The 20,339-nt window shown below is 37.5% G+C and overlaps 2 protein-coding genes across 2 annotated transcripts in view; both read right to left on the bottom strand.

Annotated features, from left to right (window-relative positions):
* Nucleotides 1–14,550, bottom strand: part of DNAH8 (dynein axonemal heavy chain 8) — a 290,688-nt gene extending 276,138 nt beyond the window's left edge. Inside the window, exons 1-6 of the mRNA XM_014782746.2 lie at nt 14,466–14,550; nt 11,117–11,268; nt 10,172–10,361; nt 9,508–9,671; nt 3,802–3,978; nt 936–1,049 (exon numbers count right to left, since the gene is read on the bottom strand). Coding sequence (XP_014638232.2) covers nt 936–1,049; nt 3,802–3,978; nt 9,508–9,671; nt 10,172–10,361; nt 11,117–11,268; nt 14,466–14,526 — 858 coding nt within the window. The 5' untranslated portion in view covers nt 14,527–14,550. The remainder of the gene's footprint in view (nt 1–935; nt 1,050–3,801; nt 3,979–9,507; nt 9,672–10,171; nt 10,362–11,116; nt 11,269–14,465) is intronic.
* Nucleotides 14,551–18,179: 3,629 nt separating this feature from the next.
* LOC147915701 (dynein axonemal heavy chain 8-like) lies at nt 18,180–18,889 on the bottom strand. Its single transcript, XM_087437822.1, has 2 exons — nt 18,464–18,889; nt 18,180–18,353 (listed from the first exon to the last, which is right to left on the bottom strand). The coding sequence occupies exons 1-2, from the start codon at nt 18,887–18,889 to the stop codon at nt 18,180–18,182; spliced, it is 600 nt and encodes a 199-aa protein (XP_087293948.1).
* Nucleotides 18,890–20,339: the final 1,450 nt, after the last annotated feature.

The following is a 20,339-nucleotide window of genomic DNA, read 5'->3' as shown; positions in this document are numbered from 1 at the left end:
CTATTCACCATTATGATATGAGCTGTGGGTTTGTCATATATGGCCTTTAGTATGTTGAGGTATGTTCCTTCTATACCCAATTTGTTGAGAGTTTTTATCGTGAAATGATGTTGTATTTTGTCAAATGCTTTTTCTGCATCTATTGAAATGATCGTATGATTTTTATCTTTCATCCTAGTAATGCAGTATATCATATTTACTTATTGGCATATGTTGAACCATTTTTGCCTCCCAGGAATAAATCCCACTTGATGATGGTGTATGATTCTTTTAATGTGTTGTTGAATTTGCTTTGCTAGTACTTTGTTGAGAATTTCTGCATCTATATTCATCAGGGATATTGGCCTGTACTTTTCTTTTCTTGTAGCATCCTTATCTGGCTTTGGTATCAGCGTAATGCTGGTTGGGTTGGGCACTCTCTCTTGCTCACTCTTGGGTCATTCACCCTAGGGAAAATGAGCTGCCCTGTGGAGAAGCCTATGTGGTGTGGGACAGAGGCCTGCCAACAGCCATGTGAGTGAGCTTAGAAGTGAACCTTCCACCAGTCAGCCTCCCTTTTGGATGAGACTACATCCCCAACTAACATTTTATCTGCAACCTCATGAGAGACATTGAAGCACTCAGCTAAGTTGTGCCTGGATTCCTGACCTACAGAAACTGTGATATAATAAATGCCTATTGTTTTAAGCCACTGCAGCAATGGATAACTAATATATTTGTCTTGCTCAATTCACAAATGAGATTCTACTTATGATAATGCTATATATTTAAATGTGGGTTAAAATAATATAGTTTATAATTAATTATAGATATATAATAGGAAATATATCTTATAAATAACTTTTCTGAAATATAAGATTTTCCCAATACACACATACTAAAGTTATCTTAAAATGCATTAATATTTTAAACTACAATTTAAAAAGCATACTTACTAGGTCATAGTTATAGAGAGGTTGACATACTTTTTCTAGAGTGTACAAATATCTGACATTATCCTTTGATTCATTTGCTGTATCAGTGATTCTTGCATCTAAATCACGCCAATTCTAAGAAAAAAATGTATAAGAATTCTATGACACATCCAAATATATCAGTGTGCTAAAGTTTAATCAAGAAATTCAAGCTATCTTTCCTAATCATACATATACTAAAAGAGCAGAAATTTAAACGTGATTGATATATTTTTTCTTATATTATTTAAGACAAAGTTATTATAAACAACTTAAACAAAAGCTCATTCCATCTGTAATTAACATCCTGTCTGTAGACTTGAATCAGATCTACTTCTACCTGGAGTGACTTTTCTAGGTTAGTTATTTGTGACATTACATTACTCTGGGTCTTCAAGAATGGGTCAGGGTTATTAAAACAGATCATTACTCCAAGAAAATATTCCTATCAGCAAAGTGAACTTTTCATATCCAGCAAGAAAGTGCAGAGATGCTCAGGCACCATGGCGGATTGCCCCACCCAACATATATAACAATTGATTTATAGCCATAGTAATAAAGAACTCCTAGAATCGGTACCAAATAATATCTGAATTTTTTTAAATGGGGGAAAGATATAAACAGACAATTCACAGGAAAAGAAATGCAAATAGCCAATAAACTTTAAAAGATGCACAAATTCACTATGAATAAGCAAAAGACAAAATACAATAAGCCATTTTCCACATGTCAGATTGGCAAAAAAAAAATTTTTTTTAACTCATAATAATAAGTATTGACAAAATTGTGGAGCATACACCCTAGGGAAATACTTGCATGTATGCATATAGAAGCTTCAACTGCAGCAATGTTTGTGAACATATAGAAAAGGAACAATTTTCCTCAAAAAGTAAAATATAGAGTAGTTACCATTTGACCCAGAAATTCCACTCCTAAGTACATACCAAGAAAAATGGCAACATATGTCCATACAAAAACTTGTACAAGAATGTTCATAGCAGCATTATTCATAAGAGCCAAAAAGTGGAAACACCAAATGTCCATAAAGTAATAACAAAATGTGATATTATCAACACAATGGAATATTATTCAGCCATGAAAAGGAATGAGTACTGTTCCATGCTACAACAAAGATAAACCTTGAAAACATTATGCTAAGTGAAAGAAGCCAGTAACAAAAGACCTCATATTATATGATTCCATTTATATGAAATGTCCAAAATAGGCAAATCTATAGAGATAAAAAATAGACTGATGGTTACTTAGGGCTGGGGTGGGGAAGGGGAACAGGTGGAGATGGGAGGTGATAGCTAAAGGGTACAGGTTTTCTTTTTGAGGTGATGAAAATGTTCTAAAATTGATTGTGGAGATGTGCACAACTCTGTGAATATACTAAAAACCACTAAATTGTACACTTTAAATGGGAGAAATGAATAGTATGTGAATTATATCTCAAGACTGTTTAAAAAAAAAGGAAACAATTTGACTGTCTAAAAACAGGAAAATAATTAGATAAAATTGCTGTATTAACCTGGTACATTAACATTTTGGAAAACTACACAGCTCGATCTGACAGGCATAACTGCAAGATATGTTATTGGGAGGAGAGGGAGTTGATGAATAATACAGTATGACACTATGTAATAAAAAAATTAGAAACACAAAACTATGTAATTTCATATGTACTTAGCATATTTGTATATAAATGCCATAGGAAATATATTAAAAAAAACAATCAGGGTCCGGCCTGGTGGCACAAGCGGTTAAGTGCGCGCGCTCTGCTTTGGCAGCCCAGGGTTCACAGGGTCGGATCCCGGGCATGCACCGATGCACCACTTGGTAAGCCATGCTGTGGCGACGTCCCTTATAAAGTAGAGGAAGACGGGTACGGATGTTAGCTCAGGGCCACTCTTCCTCAAGAAAAAAAGGGAGGATTGGCATCAGATGTTAGCTCAGGGCTAGTCCTCCTCACAAAAAAAAAAAAAACAGAAAACTATGGTTGTCTCTATTTGCTTATCATTCAGGAATAGGAGTTACAGGGTGGTAGGCTGTGTAATTAAGAGAGACTTGTTTCATCTGTACTGTTTAAATCTTTTATTAAAAAAAAAAGTATTCATGCATTATTTGTATTATATACTTTTTTTCTAAAGGAAAAATAAAGAAAAAAAAAAACAAGGGCCAGTCCTGTGGCATAGTGGTTAAGTTCAGCACGGTCCACTTCAGTGGCCTCGGTTCATGGGTTCAGACCTACACCACTCATCAGCACACTGCGGCAGCGACCCACATATAAAGTAGAGGAAGACTGCCACAGATGTTAGCTCAGGGCCAATTTTCCTCAAGCAAAAAAATGAGGAAAGTTGCCAACAGATGTTAGCTCAGGGCTAATCTTCCTCAGCAAAAAAAAAAAGGAAAAAAATGGAAGAAAGAAAGAAAAAGAAAGGAACCTGGAAAGAATCAAGCCAAGCTGTTAGTAAAGATGACCTCTGGGAAAGAAGTGGAATGGTGGGAATGAGATGTAGGATGAGAGGGCATTTTTGCTTTTGACTTTCTATGTAGTTCTTTACCTCAATGAGCCTCTACTGATTTACAATTTCAAAAACAATTTTCAAATAAATGGCAATCATCCCATATTAGTACTGTCAAAATTGGTGTGAGAAATAAATCTTCATTTCTATACTTCCTTTTCCTCTTCTGGAAATAATCGTGGAATATGAGAAAGCCTTACTCAAAGTTTAACATTTCTAAATACAAGAGTCCAGTATATGATGCAAAGAAGCAGTTCAAGAAGGATAATTTTCCAGGTGGTTGTTCTGAAGTATACTAAACTTTAAAATAAAAGGCCTTTTACCTTTAACAGTTTGGAATGTGCAACATTAAGCACATTTATGACAGCCTTACAACTTGGCCCTTTAATCTGTTCAATGATGTAATTGAATTTGGCTGACATGCGTTTCCAGTGTTCCAATTCGGTGAGTGGACCTGAGTCATCAGCTTCTTTTCTCATCTGTTCACTCTCAATAAGTACCTGCAATCAAAAAAATCCACAGAACGTAGAAATGTTACTTTCCTCTTTGATAAAACCTCATTATTTGTATCTTTACAAAGAAAGCTAAAAGTGTAAATAACATTCAACACCGAACAATGTTAAAAACTCTTAGCAAACTAGGAGTAGAAGGGACCTTCTTTAACATGATAAATAGTATCTACCAAAAATCTACAGCAAACATCATCCTTAAAGATGAAATTTTAGAAAATATCACTTTAAACCCAAGGACAAGTTTGCCACTATTACCACCCACTTCTATTCAACCTCGTAATGGAGGTCCCAGAACAAGATAAGTAAGGCAAGCAAAAGGTACAAAAATTGAAAATGAAAAAACAAAATGGCATAATCACAAATGATATGGTTGCCACATTTAAAAAAATTCAAGAATACCTGGAGACAAACTTTTACAATTAATAAAAGTGAACAATTCACTAAAGTTGCTGGATATATACATAAATATTAGTAGCATTTCTTTACAAGCCATCTAACAATCTGAAAATGTAACTTCTAAAAGGGTAGCATTTACTATAACAAATAATAACAATGATAAGATATCTAGACATTAACATAAGATGTGCAAAATTTCTTTGGAGAAAGTTTAAAAAGCTACTTTCAGCACACAAAAGAAGACCTAAATAAATGGAGAGATATACCATGTTCATGGATGGAAAAGTTTAACAATATAAAGATGGCAATTTTCTCTAAATTAATGTATGCATTCAATGAAATTTCAATCAAAATCTCCACAGAGTTTTTCATGATACTTTAAAAACTAGTCTTAAAATTAATTTGGAAGAAAAATTGACCAGAAATAATCAATGCAATTTTGAAAGGGACTTGCCATAGCAAATGTTGATTTAGTAAAAAGCTACAGAAATTAAAGCAGCATGGTATGAGTACAAAAAACAAATAAGTAGACCAATGGGATAGATAAAGGAGTCTATAAACCTGATATATTACAGAGGTGATATTATAAATTTGATGGAAAGAATGGACTATTAAATAAACAGTTCTGGGACAATTGGCTACCTATACGAAAAAAGACAAAATTAGATTTCTACCTCACATTATACACATACCCAAAAACAATTCCAGATGGATTAAAAACCTAAATGTTAAAAATAAAATGGTGGGGCCGGCCCCATGGCTTAGCGGTTAAGTGTCCGCACTCCGATACTGGCGGCCCGGGTTCGGATCCCGGGCGCGCACCGATGCACCACTTCTCGGGCCATGCTGAGGCTGCATCCCACATACAGCAACTAGAAGGATGTGCAACTATGACATAGAACTATCTGCTGGGACTTTGGGGAAAAAAGAGGAGGAGGATTGGTGATGGATGTTAGCTCAGGGCTGATCTTCCTCACAAAAACAAATAAAATAAATAAAATAAAATAAAATGGTAAAACTTTTAAAGAAAAATACAGGAGACGGGTAAAACTATAAAGAAAAGCATGGAGTTGAATATCATAATTGTCAAGAAAGTGGTTACTACTAGGGGGAAGAAATAGGAGTTAAAATTTGGAAGAGGAATGCAGGGGGATTGTAAGGTGTTGGTAATGTTCTATTTCTTAACTTGTGCAAAGGTTATACAGGTGTTTATTTTGCAATAATTTATTTCTTTTTTTGTATTCATTTTTGTATATTTTACTATGTAAAATAAATAAATAATTTTGGGGCCGGCCCAGTGGTGCAAGCGGTTGGGTGCGCACGCTCTGCTGCGGTGGCCCGGGGTTCGCCGGTTCGGATCCCGGGTGTGCAGGGACGCACTGCCTATCAAGCCATGCTGTGGCAGCATCCCATATAAAGTAGAGGAAGATGGGCATGGATGTTAGCCCAGGGCCAGTCTTTCTCAGCAAAAAAAAGAGGAGGATTTGCAGATGTTAGCTCAGGGCCGATCTTCCTCATAAATTAATTAATTAATTAATTTAATTAAATAAATAAATAATTTAGGAGAATATCTTCCTAACACTGGAATAGGAAAGGGTTTTCTAAATAAAATTTAAAAAAGCACAAATTCCCTAGTCACTGAAGGTAGCTAAATTGAGGTTGGATTACCATTTGTAACTAATATATTTACACTAAAATGTAAAACTTGCACAAGATTAAGGACACTATACCAAATGAAAATGCAGGACACAGTGGGGACCAACAAAGGATTAATATCCAGATAATATTACTTAAAATCCACCAATTCAGTAGGATATCAAGGAATCTGAAAGAAAACTAAGTAAAGGATATTAACAGGCAATTCGACAAAGAGGAAACCTAAACAGCCATTAAATATGCTCAACCTCAGGGCCGGCCCCGTGGCTTAGCGGTTAAGTGTGCGCGCTCTGCTGCTGGCGGCCCGGGTTCGGATCTCGGGCGCGCACCGACGCACCACTTCTCCAGCCATGCTGAGGCCGCGTCCCACATACAGCAACTAGAAGGATGTGCAACTATGACATACAACTATCTACTGGGGCTTTGGGGGAAATAAATAAATAAAAATTAAAAAAAAAAAAAATATGCTCAACCTCAATGGTACTCAGGGTAATGCGAAATAAATCAAGACACCACTCCACACCCAACATACTGGCAATGATTAACAATCTGGCAATCCCAAGAGTAACGAAAGATTTGAAGAAATGGGAACTCTCACATGCTTCTGTAAAAAAACATATTAATATAACCACTATTTAGAGGGCTTTGTGATACCCTCTTAATAAAAGATCCATATACTACTACTCCCAGCAATTCCACTGAGAAACTCTTGAACATGTGCAAAGGAGACCTGAACAAAGACATTCATTGAACGTGTACTATTATTGTTTTGTAATAGTAAAAAAAGTAGAAACAACTGTCTTTCAGAGGGAATGGAGGAATAAACTTCTCTACCTCCTTAAACAAAGGATACTAGACACAATTTAAATGTCTGAAAATCTATGTAATAAACTGATTCTTCATAGAGGACTACTAGCCAGCAGTTAAGTGAATGAATTAAATTTACTTGTATCAACATGGAAGAAAGACAATGTTAAATGAGAAAACAAAAGCTCTAAAAGGATGCTTAATGGTATACCATTTATGTAAAGATTTTAAACACAAATACATATTTTGTATTTATATATACACTTTATATATATTATAAATATGCAAATGCAATAAAAATGTAAAACTTTGGAGGGAGTGAGAGGAGACAACGTCAGAACAGTGATACAGAAGGAGGAAAGGGTTGGAAGCTTTCATGAAAACGGCAAATGGTTACTATCTGTTTAATCTCAGTGGTAGTTACAGGGGTGTTTGTTATATTATTTTCTGTACTTTTTTATGTTTATAACTTTTCATAACTTAAATTGTAATAGAATTTTTAAGAACACAAATGAGATAAAACATATAGTTGATTTTTCAAACCTATGAAGGTTCTATCTTTAATCTATGAAATGCTTTTAGTTTTAACGATGGTTTATGGAACTCTTTCCTAACCTTCTTACAAGCTTCTCCATCTCCTTAAATAGAGGATACTAGACATAATTTAAACTTTTCCTAAATGGCTGAAAGTCTATATAATTTAAGTCACTTTTGATGTTTAATTCCCATTATATCATCACTCAGATGATAATCCAGCCTCAAACTAGATACTTCCAGAGATGCAGCACATTCCATTTTCAGGGGGAAAAAATACTGTGAGAAGACTATCCTGATTTCAAGATACAATCTCTCTCCTTATAATCATCACACTCGCTCTGGTCTTACTTCTGCCTTCTAGGGACATGCAGTGCAGGTTTAATTTCACATGAAATCCCATCAAATATTTGAAGATGTAATGTCACTCCCAAATCCTCTTTTTTTCCAGGTCAAACATCTCCATGTACTTTCCTTGAATAGCATCGTTCATATCCTTGACCATTTTTCTCTGAATTGCCCATTTCTTAATGATTTATAGAAGTTCTTCATATATTATGGATACTAACTCTTTAGTATATATGCTGATAATATTTTCTCCCAGAAGGTCATTTACCTTTTAACTTTGTTTATGGTGGTTTTTGCCATATGGAAGTTAGGAATTTTTCTTTTTTAATGTAGTCAAATTTGTCAGTTGTTTCTTTCATGGCTTCTGGGTTTTGCATCTTGCTTAAGAAGATATTAACATAGTCCTACATAATGTTCTGGTTCATTTATAGTTTTTGTTTTGTTTTTCACATTACTCTTTTAAGACTGACTTTTTTCACTCAACATGTTTTTGAGATTCATCGTGTTGTTGCATGTATCTCTTCTTTTAGTTTGAGATTTCATATTTACGTCTATGATCCATCTTGAATTAATTTTTGTGTATGACAAGAGGTCAAGGTTTATTTTAGATGTAATTTTTTAAAAGATCTCTCCCATTTCCTGCATTGATTCTGCTTAATTGTAGGCCATTTGCTGCATTTGCCCAACTTGATTTCCTTATTTCAAGATGCTACCCCTCCTTATATCAAGTTATTTTCTTTTGCTTGCTCACTTTTATGAAAGAAGATCTATATTGATTGGCTATAATAACTGGAGAGGATCTCCTCAGCCATGGTGTAGGACAGAGCTTGACTTCCACAATGGGTTACAACTCCCCCTTCCTGCAGTGGCATAGTAGGTGGCCGTAGTTCTCTGGTGGGCAATTAATTACCCACTTCAATTACCCAGTGACACCTGGAAGCAAATTCTGTGGCCAGCATTCCAGGCCTTGGTGGAGTTTCCAAAGTCCTCTAATTTTCCCCTCCAACTGCACCTCCCTCCTTCCAACATGGTTTGACGAGAGGCAAAATCAGAAATGCTTTCCTCTAACGCTTGCTTGGTCAAGACTTTTCTCCCATAGTCCTCACATAACTGAAGATTTTCTTCTCTAGTTCTACTGTCCTGTGCTCACGAACTAGAGATCTGTGACTTGGCTCCTAGGGTCCTCTTTCAGTTTAAGGCAATTAGATATCATCTGATTTTTGGCAGTGTTTATAGTGTAAGTTTGTACCTCTCAGAATGCTGACATATACCCGATTCCTATCACTGCTTTTATAACTGCCAGAGAAAATTTATTTGGCCAGAGAGTTGCAGATTTGCCACTGTAGTACTGATACGAATGAGCCTAGTTTGAACCTCTTTGTCAACACAAGACAATTCTGTTGATCAACCAAGAGCTATTTATTGTCTAGCGCTGTGGCTATAGTCTCTCCATTGTGTCCTCTTCCTCTCTCTCTTATGAAGAGTATAAACAATAAATAAAGTATTCAGATAAATGCTGGCTATTCCTGATTCTTCATTATTTCATTCTCAACCCATATTGTCATGGTTTCTTCCTTAAACTGAGAAATATCTTAAAACTGATTTTAAGTGGTCCATAGAGAACAATGATTTTGCACTAGAGTCAAGAATAGGCTGAGTTTCATAATAGAATCTGGAAGACTCCTCTTCCCTTTACTCTTAGGGACAAAATGCAATGACCAGGACACAGATGAGAACTACAACTCACATTTGATGAAATTACTTGGGTCAGCTCACCTGTTCAATCTGTTTGTACCATATCATCAGCACGTCCTCTAGCTGACGAACAGTTTCTGAATTGCTAGCTGCAACTGTCACTTCTTCAAAGGTATGCAGCTTGGAGAAATCAACATTGTCTACCTTCTTTAACTTAACTGTTCCCTCAATACTTATTGTAGCACCTAAAAGGGAAAAAATAATATTGAGAAGAGGTGTTTAATATTAACGTGTTAAACGTCAATGTATGGTTTCAAGCTCTAATTACTAAAATGCTAAAGTTCTAATACTTCATAGAAATATAATATAATTCTAATTGATTATTAGATTGTGACTTGATGATTGTTAATAAAACCGTATATTTTAACAATATGAAATAACATAACTATATATTTTTTTAAAGTATATATTTTTAAGTAAGATGAAATTTTTAACAAATAATATATAGAGAGAATCCTCCTGCTACAATGGAAAAGCAAAAAGAAAACATATCTCTTTCCCACAAAGATCCCTGGAAAGAGAGGTTCTAATGATTTGGTAACTTTCCTCTAGGTCTTATACTTATTTTGATTAACATCTTCTTTCAAGATGGAAATTTTTTCTCTAATGCTTATTTTTCATAACATACCTTACTGTTCATTTGCTCATCTTTAGTAATTTATTAAACATTAAATTTTATACTTACCATCTAAAAATGAAAGATATCTATTGATGGTTTCAGTGAAAATGTGTTTTTCAGATTCTCCTTGCTTGGACTGGTTTAAAGCACCCCAACTATTTGTTGCAAGAATAGCTGGTAGAAATATATTTGCCAGCATATTCCTAATCCCAATTAGGAGTCCTTCTGACGCATCCAGAACAGTAAATAGTACATCCTGAAAGGGTGGTGTTCAAATGTTATTTTATACGCCGATCCCATTAAAGAACTGCAAATCATAACCTGTTTTACACTACAATAAGTATAGACAAGATATTTTATAAACTATCAGGAAAACAAGTGGTTGTGAATATTAGAGTTCTAAAACATACAAATGAGTATATTCTGCCCTCATTTTAACCATTTACATGCCTGCTCATCAAGTAGACACTTTCCCTGGTGCTTTAATGTCTGCACAGCGAAGGCAGTAGGGCCGGGAGTCTATACAATGTGAGGGAAATGAAACCGAGCCTCTTGCCTAAAGAAAGTTCTCAGCTGAAAGTCGTCCTGTCTGTGAAAAAGGGTCCAGAAAAACTCTGTCAGTCCAGGGAGAGAGCAATGAAACTAGCCTCTGCCCAGAATTTCGGACGGAAAAAATGTTGGTCAAAGGGTACAAACGTTCAGTTAGAAGACGAATAAGTTTGGGGGATTTAACGTACAACATAGTGATTATAGTTAACAACACAGTATTATATACTTGAAAGCCGGTAAGAGAGTAGATCTTAAACATCATCACCAAAAAAAGAAATGGTAATTATGTAAGGTGATGGAGGTGTTAGCTAATGCTATGGTGGTAATCATTTTGCAATATTTAAGTGTATTAAATCAACTCATTGCACACCTTAAACTTACACAATGTTATACGTTAATTATATCTCAATAAAATTGGAAAAAAGTTTAATTATATATTTGGAAAAAAAAAAGTAAACATACCTCCTGAATATTTTTAATATTTATAGCAACATCATTGCGACAGCGAACAAAAAATATACACAGTCCCTTTAGTTTCTCAGGGGCTGCGCTGTCTATATACAATCTCATCATTTTTGCCCCTTTCGTCGCTCCAGCAATAGTTCGACCACAGTCTGGAAACAAAAGTCAAGAACTTAGCACATGATCACATAACCGATCAAACCTGATAAATTATTGTGGAAGTTTTCAATATGATTGTGGAATAAATTATTTTGTCTACAAAAAGATGTCAATAATTTCCAATATTAAATTGCAGGCTCCTCTGGTGCCTTTCCCTGATTTCTGCACTTTTGCCCCTTTTGGCCTGGTCTCCAGCAGGGCCTTCACACAAGCTATTCTCCTATCCCATCCCCGACGCTTTGCCTACCTAATTCTTACTTATCTTTCAGATCTCGGCTGAAACATCACATCTCTGGGAAGCCTTCACTGACTCCCTTGAGAAGGTCCACTGCCCTGCTAAATAAATACACTCATAGCACCCAGCTTATATTAAATACTTCCTTGAACTAATTTCAGTGAAAATTAATGATTTAATTATAAATCTTTCTTTAATTTTAAAAAACTATTAAAATATGAGAATCCTGTTAGATGGTTGGTTGCAATATTAATATGCAAAAATCAACAGGCTTCCTATTTACTACCATAACCAATTTAAAATATGATAAAAGAAATGTTTAAATCCTCATCCCAAAACCACAAAAATGCTTTGTTTCTAGCCTTTCTTCTTTTGGGTTTGGGGATTCCTCCTGTCCTGTGATTTTGGAGGACACCCGTCTCAGAGCCCTGCAGGAGTGGGCATGTGAAAACTAGACTAATTAGACTATATAAATATAATATAACTACATAGTTATGAGAGAAAAATAGACCCCCTATTTGTTTAAGACATTATTAGGATTTCCATTACTTACAGCTGAACATATTCCTGGCTGATAGATCCATCAATTGGAGAACAGTTTCTAAGAATCAGAATGCAGCTGTACTATAGAATACTGTACAGCATTTCTTAAATGAGGTAAATCTATATGTAATAACATAGAAAATGTCTAGCCTATACTATCGAGTGCAAAAAGCAAGTCAAGAATAAAATGTATTATACGATCACATTTTAAAATGATAATAAGCACTTATATGTTAGCACATGCATATAAGAAACACATGTAGAGGAATATTTACCAAGTTGATAAATGTATTACATTTGTGTGTGTGTGTGAGGAAGATCAGCCCTGAGCTAACATCTGCTAATCCTCCTCTTTTTGCTGAGGAAGACTGGCCATGGGCCAATATCCATGCCCATCTTCCTCCACTTTATATAGGACGTCGCCACAGCATGGCCTGCCAAGCAGCGTGTGGGTGCGCGCCCGGGATCCGAACCAGCGAACCCCGGGCCACCGCAGCGGAGTGCGCGCACTTAACCGCTTGCGCCACCAGGCCAGCCCCGATAAATGTATTACTTTTGTAGGTAGCAAAAATAATGATTAAAAATATGTCTATGCTTTCTCTGGAAATTCCCCTCCTAAGAATTCTTCCTAAAAAGTCTTCCTAATCCACATAGAATTAGCTTCAATGATATTCATTGAGGCATTGTTTAAAGGAGCAAAATAGTGTAAACAACCTAAATTTTAACAATAGGAGATAAGTTTTTAAAATAATAGTGGCATTAGCCTAATGAAATACAACGCAACTCTTTAAAATTTAATTGTAGAAATGTATCTAGCGGCATGGAGAAGAGAATATTAACAAATTTTAAAAACCATCACAGAATGATAGGTAGAGTTGGATCCCATTCTTGTAACATATAGATATACTAGATATACAGATATATAGATATACACACAACTATATATACAACTATATATATACACACACACATACTCTACATACACATATCTAACTTTCTCTGTCTCCGTCTCTCTCTATATATATACATACACCAAAGAAGTTACAGAGGAATATTCATCAAGGAGTTAACAGTGCTTATTTCAAGTGAGTGGGAATGTAGGTGGCTTTTATTTTTCTCTAATTATAGATATTTTCTTATATTTCTTTAATTTTCAGCTATTGTTTTAATTTTTAATGAGTTATGAAAATATAGACCATAAAATAATGCCACAGGATAAGAATTGTGAGAGACAGAAAATCCATAGAGCAGACCTGGTCATTAATTATGAGTTTACATATTTTGTGGGGTAAGAAAGATATATACATTGAACAATTAGATGAAAATAGAAGAACATAATCAAGTGCTGTATTCTACGATGCAAACTTTAAATGAGACAGGAGTTTGGAGGAGAGTGATGGATGTGGTTTGGAACACTGGGGTGGCTCCATAGAAAAGAGAATGCATGAGATGATCTGGAGTCTGGAGGAGGAGTAGGATTTGGCTCAGCGGAGAGAAGAAAGGCATTCTGAAAGAGTCGAGGGGGCAGAGAAAAGGGCACAGAAATGACTCTGGTATGTACAGAAAACAACGAAGAGACCTGCTTAAAAGGAAAAGCAAGTTCACGTCTGGAAGAATAGATCAGACTAAACAAGTACTGTGTATCCAGGTTACAACGGGCCCTAGCGGTTAAATGAGGGTTTGGACTCGACTCAACAACTAGCAGCACAATAAAAGATTTACTTGACAAGAATAAGTAGTGTGAACTTCAGAGAGGAAACACGGTAACACATACTAGTTTTCTATCTGGAATACTAGGGCAGGCATGAGCCCAGCCCAAGGTCACATAGGAGGAAAGTGAGAAAGAACCAATAGGAGGGATACACTGAAGGTAAAACCCACAGGACTTAGAGATAAGGAGTCTGAGACCAAATGATGGCTCATGTACCTAGTTATTAAGACAAAGGTTTAACAACCTGGTAAAGTGTTAATTATTTTAAGAATAATGTGAACAGTAGGGGAAGCCGGACATTCCAGCTGACAGCTGCAGCAGACACAAGATGCTGACCCAGGACCACAGGGAGCAGCTGCTGAGCTCTTGGGGGGGGGGGGGGTTACGACGATTTCTGGTCATCTGAAAACATCCAGGTATTTCAGGGAAAATGCAATTAAATTCTAGTGAAAATGTGCATTCTCCAGGAAAGGACAATGATTTTTATAAGATGTTTTCTCCTTAATTCATTGTAGTAATGCCTGAAATATATATTTGAGCTGAAAATGTATTGTTTTTAGGACACTATATTTTCCACATGTAAGCTTCTGGTAATTTTTTTTTATAAATATGGGATCGTCTATGTATAAGAGAAAAGATATGTTGCATTTTAACATTCATTAACTAATACCTAGCACATTACCCTTGTAAAACATCCTTACCCAGACCAGGTACATCTCCTTCCTGGTACAGAAATTTCAATGTCTTACAACCATCTTTCATAAAAAAACGAGTAAATGCTTCCAGCTGTTAAATAAAAGAGAAAATGATAATCAATAAAATGACTAGGGAACTACAATAAAATGAACCAAGCCCTGCGTCAGGCATTTTACATAACTTAATCTTCATCATTTTGTAAATAAAAAAAAAATGATGCTCAAAGAGTTTATTCAAGATACACAGTGACAGGTATGGCAAAGGCAGGATTAGAATCTATTCTAAATATCCAAATATCGAATGCAACAAATTCTTGTTTTTTAGACACATTGTACTCCTGAGACCAGCAGAGTGAATGCCATCATGGGCAAAAATCATGACTGCAGATTAAAAATTTACTTATAATACGTAACATTTTACAAACAGTTCATTTGAGCTTCACCGCAACATTGCAATAGGTAAGGCAGCATTATTATGGCCCTCTTGCAGAAGAGAAAAACTAAAGCAAAAAAGAATTTGAGTGAAGGACCCAAAGGCACACAACCACAAGTGCAGAGCCTGGAATTGGGTGCAGCCGTGGCCCTCCAGATCTGCGCTCTTTCCACAGAACCGTACTGCTGCTGCCTTGACTCTGGAAAATACTGTCACATAAGCCAGGAAAGCAATGTCTGTGACTATCTTGAGCAGAGCAGAATGAAGGGAGTAGTAAAACGGGAAGCAGCAGAAGCAGGAAAGCCAATGTGCTGGAAACCTCTGTATTGGTCAGGGTCCTGGCAAGAAAAGGAGTCCCATCAAAGGAGTTTTTGAAGAATCATTACAATAAAGAAGCTACTTCTAGAGGCCAGAACGGGGTTAAAGGAAGCTGTGGCACTAGCAGCGATAAGAGGACTAGCAGTGAAGGAAAGCCAGTACCACCGCAGAGCCTGAAAGCCTGGGAGTAGGAGAGAATGGCATAGCTTGAAGCAAGTTGAGAACTGGAGCTGGGGGAGAGGGGATGCCCGGGAGGAGCTGTAGCTATGGGAGGACACGACCAAGACCAGAAACAAGGCCAAGTGGAAAGAACTCAGACTTCTCTCCCCGTCCGCCCTCCAATCTCCTGCTGGTGCCTCCCAGTGGCTGAGCCACGTGAAAGCCAGAGAGCAAGGGAGCCCAGATGACGGATTCAAGAAAGTTCGGCCTTCCAGGCCACAGAGCAGGGTGGAGAAGAGTGGATAATGGATCTGAAGGCAAACAAAATAACCATCACACCCTCTGTTGTCCACCACTTTTGTGGTACCTTTAGTGAGCTGCTTTCGCTCTGAATTGCACACCGGGCTTCACATAACAGGAAAACTTTTCCATGTACCCAGTTTCCTAAACCATCACACCCAACCATGCCACCCCTTGCTCCTTGTTCCATCTTCTTACACATTTGTCCACCAATCTTGATGCCAGTTTACTATATGTCCTTGCCCTATCCCTTCAACCAAATAAGCACTCTAATCTCTCCCAGATTTTGACATTGGTTTCCCTCCCGACTGTACTATCTTCCCTCCACCGTGGCTTTCCAATTCACAGATAACTCTTAGGGAACCACCTTTCCTGGCTTGATTCTTCCCTTAAGACCCAGATTTCCTTTCTTGCAGCCTAAGCAGTGTCTGGCCTAGTCTGTGACAGCCTTAAAGGAAGAATCTAACCACTTAGACCCAAAGTCCGAGACATACCCCAGGAATGACAAACAGAAGGCTTTGCAGGCATATGGCACTCCCACTTCCTGGCCAGCATGCTAGTCGGTGAGAAAGACTTCCTCCAAGCAGAGAATGCCAGCCCAGAAAGCCAGGTGGCAAATATTTAAGGGTGAGATTACCAGCTTTGCAGGCACCCATCTCCCCCGACCCCGACTTAGTCCTAGCAGCTGTCCGCCTCTGAAGGCACTGGCCAGATCCAATGTCTATGCCTAAACTCTTCACAGAGCTGCTGGGATTCCAATTGTGGGGTTAGCCAAATTTATGGCCTAGCAATTTTCAGGTGAAACAAGGTTGATCACCTCTCTGGTTTCCTCTCTAACCAAGTGCAGGAATGATCCTCAGGACAAGCCGGAAGCCTGGGTCTATAGAGAAACACTCTCTTAGAAATAGGTCTTTCCTTCATCTCGTCGTAGTCATCTGCTCAGGGATGCATATAGGGTTGTTTTGCACCATTTTCTTCTACTTGGAAAATAGGCAGACACATAGCCAGAGTCGCCAGAGGAGCCAAAACAGTCAGTAGGGAAGGGAGGCCAGGAGAGTATTAAAACAAACAAACAAAAAAATACAAACAAACAAAAATAACTTGAGAATGGCAAAGAGCATCCTCTTGCTACACAGAGGATATCACCCACAGCCAAGACAGGCTACAGAATTTCATTTTACAGAAATGAAAATGCAGGACCACTTGTTAAAAAATTATTAAGAATTTCAAGATGGCCACAGGAGATCATTAAACCAAGCACAGGGACCTTCAGCACAGAGGCCTATTCTACTACACAGCCCACATGCCTATGAAGCCATCCTTGACCGCACCAGTACATTCCCGCAGGAAACTCTGGTGGCCTGGGAAACCATACCCCACTTCCAGTTGCTGGCTGTGGCATCTCTTGTTTTATGTACACATCATGCATTTTTCTATCCTTTGGCATTAAAATAGCTCAGAGCTATCAATCCCTCTGCATCAACCACATTCCCATCTCAATGTAACACACTAAGCGAGCAGGAGCATGAGCAATCCCATTCATACTGTCAGGGGATGGCCAGTTCTAAGCTTTTATAAGGGTCTTGGAAGAAATGAAGGGCAGACAACTTTCCAGAACTTGACAACACATTGCATCAAGCAAAAGAGAGGCTCTTTTAGGAACCATTCAACAGAATCTTGGTTCCTAGAGCAAGCTAAAGAGTGTTGCCCAGGTTCACTGTTCCCTGTAAAAGCAGGGGGTATGGACCCTGATGATGACAACCTCATCAAACATTGCCCCCACCGCAACTCCCTCAGCAGTGCATTCAGTGGGACAATCAGCTCAACACCAGCATGCACCTGCTCACTGGTCTTGCTGGGGCTCCAGTCCAGTCCACTCCTAGAGTTGATAAAAAGCTCAAATAGCTAGTAGTATTTTTATTGAAAACTAATTTAGAATCAGAGCTATCAGGAAGGAAGCTAAAACATTGCTTCTGAGAGCTACTATGAAAGTCACAGCTTAACTATAATAAGAGTGACTATATAAAATTCATCAACCAAAACTAGGACCCTTTTAGGAGTGAAAGGAGGGACTGCTAATAATTATGCCAGGAGAGTAGGCATAATCCAGGACTGTCCTGGCACGCTGAGACATACGGTAACTGCCTCACCGTTTTCTACTATACTCATGCAACAGTCACTGTTCCCTAGCTCATATTTATGCAGTTGGTTTTTCTATCTAAATAATCTGCGTATGTAATTCACATAACCTGTACTTTTGAAATATTACTCTACCTGTGCTTGACTATCCCTCTAACTTCTAAAGTCATTTCAAGTTAGAATCTTAGAATCAAATTCTAGCTGCTAACTCTTCTCTTTCCTTCCTCAATAATAGACCTAACTAGACAGATCATTCAGCTGGCTATAATTATATAAAATAAAGCTTCTCTACTCAGTAAAATTCCAGCCTCCTCTTTCTAAATGTTTTGTTGTTCATGACAATGATGCCAGTTTCTTACATCAATCACTTCTCAAAGAGAAATTAAAAAATAATGATAAGACAAACTTACAGATGGGCAATCCAAAATTAATTCTTCAACAGTTACTAAGTCCAGGCCAAGCTTTTCAGATAGAATTTCAAATATATATTTGTATAAAGGGTCAATTTTCAGTTTTCGGCTTTCCCTTGCATCTCTAAATCTTGCCTAAAGAAAGAAAACCACATGTAAAAATTGCAATTATGAAGAAAAACCACCAAAATATTTCATTCGAAATAAAAGTGACACATATAAAAAAAACTTATTATAAGCAAAACCTGTCTCTCTTTTAATGTTTCCTGTAGATTTGGAATGCCACTCATGCTTCGGCGATATTTGGAGGATCTGTGGGAAGACTGAGAGAGCATTTCAGAAAGCGCTGATTGCACCATTCGGGGTGCAGGCCTAGGTCGAACTCTATGTGGATCCGGCTCATCATCGTCTGGAAGAATTATCCTTTCATCAGAAGGAATGAGATTCAGATAATCACTTGCAGAAGGCGAAGGACCTTTTTCGGAAAGAGAGATAACATCTTCTGCAGAAGCTGCTTTTCCTGGAGGGGGTGGGGACTTTCCACCCGAAGGAGGAGGACCCTCTTCTCCCAGATCAGGAAGGGCAAAATCTTCTGAAGGAGGGGCTGGCTCCTCCGAAGAGGGAGGAGCTGCTTCTTCTGGAGCAGGAGGGCTAACTTGTCCAGCGCTCATGTTATCCGCTCTTTCCTCCTGCAGAGCACTTTAAACTTCAAAACCTAGAATTATAAAATGTTTTCTTTTCAAACTGCACAATAAGGTGAGTGTTATGCGTTAATTTATTGCTCCCCTTGAAGCTAGACAGGTAGCAAAATCATTTATTTCTTCCTTACTACATTATCTAAAGAATCTAAGTTTATAGGACTAGAGAAATGATTTTTTTTAAGGGGACAGCACATACACACACAACCTAGGGGCTTTTTCAAACTATAATTGCTCCTCCTGATTATGATATGACCGCAGGGGACTGGGGCTCCACACATATACCATCCCTGTCATAGTAACCACTGCAGCTGATGGGAGGGCACCTGTCTTCAGGTATATAAGGGCTAAAAAAAGATTGACAGCCACTGTATTAGAGGACCAACGTGATCACCGCTGACATACTCACTTATCCAAGAGAACAAGCAAAGAGCTACACAAACTGAAATGTTCCTTGCTTGGAGGAACTCTGTGATACGATACAATTCACCAATCAGACACTCAACTGTCTAGCCATCTATCTCATCTATATGAGCATAACCAAGAAACACGCAAAAGCATAAAACATTCTCTCAGCAGCCATAATGAATATCCCAACTCTAAACATAAAATTCATGCTAAAATGTGATTGTGACGATTTATTGAAGCAATGGTATCATATAAAGTATAAATCTGACCTACCCAATCAGAAAAGCCTAATTATAAAAGAGTGTGGAAGTTATCATGAGCACATAACCAGGAAAATTTGGTGACACCAATGGAACGGGAGAAAACGTCAGTTACAGAAAAAAAATCATATTATAGGACAATAATTAAGCCGCCATTGAAATAAGTTTTCAGGATATGGCTAAGATCCAGAAACCAAAATAATACTAAATTCTTAAGAACAAAAGAATAAATTCCAAAGCAAATAATTCAAAAGAAGAAGACAGAGAAAGAGGCTTTCTAGTGAGAAATTCTGAGGACACTGGAGCAGACCTGGCCTAAGTAAGTGCTTCTTATGGAGGGACACCAGCAGTCCCCTGTAAGAGGACAGAGACAGCCTATAACCTGTACCCCACAGCTCCTCTCTCCAGGTTTTCCAATGAACCATAAACAGCTGAAATTGTTTTGTTTGATATACTAACTTGGCCTGCTCAAGAACAGAAATACCCAAACTGACTATCTTTTAGCTGCCAGCTAACCAGTTTACACACCCACCAAGATGTGCAAACAAGAACCACTGTTCCCAAACTGTCTGCAGTCTTTTTTCTCATCCTTCTCTCGTCTCTCTTTTATAAATCCTGAGTTTTGTCTTTGTTCCTTGGCCACAACTGTCTGTCATCTTCACATGTAAGTAAATATGCTTGGAAAATAACTAATTAAATATCCCTGAGTTATTATTGGATACAACGGAGATATACAATACCCAGGAGTTGTGTGT

Source organism: Ceratotherium simum, chromosome 13, assembly GCF_057802395.1.
Source record: "Ceratotherium simum simum isolate JZ-2026a chromosome 13, ASM5780239v1, whole genome shotgun sequence".
In the NCBI taxonomy this organism is placed as follows: domain Eukaryota; kingdom Metazoa; phylum Chordata; class Mammalia; order Perissodactyla; family Rhinocerotidae; genus Ceratotherium; species Ceratotherium simum.
Note: the sequence above shows the minus strand (reverse complement) of the source record. Positions and strands in the feature narration are given on the sequence as shown.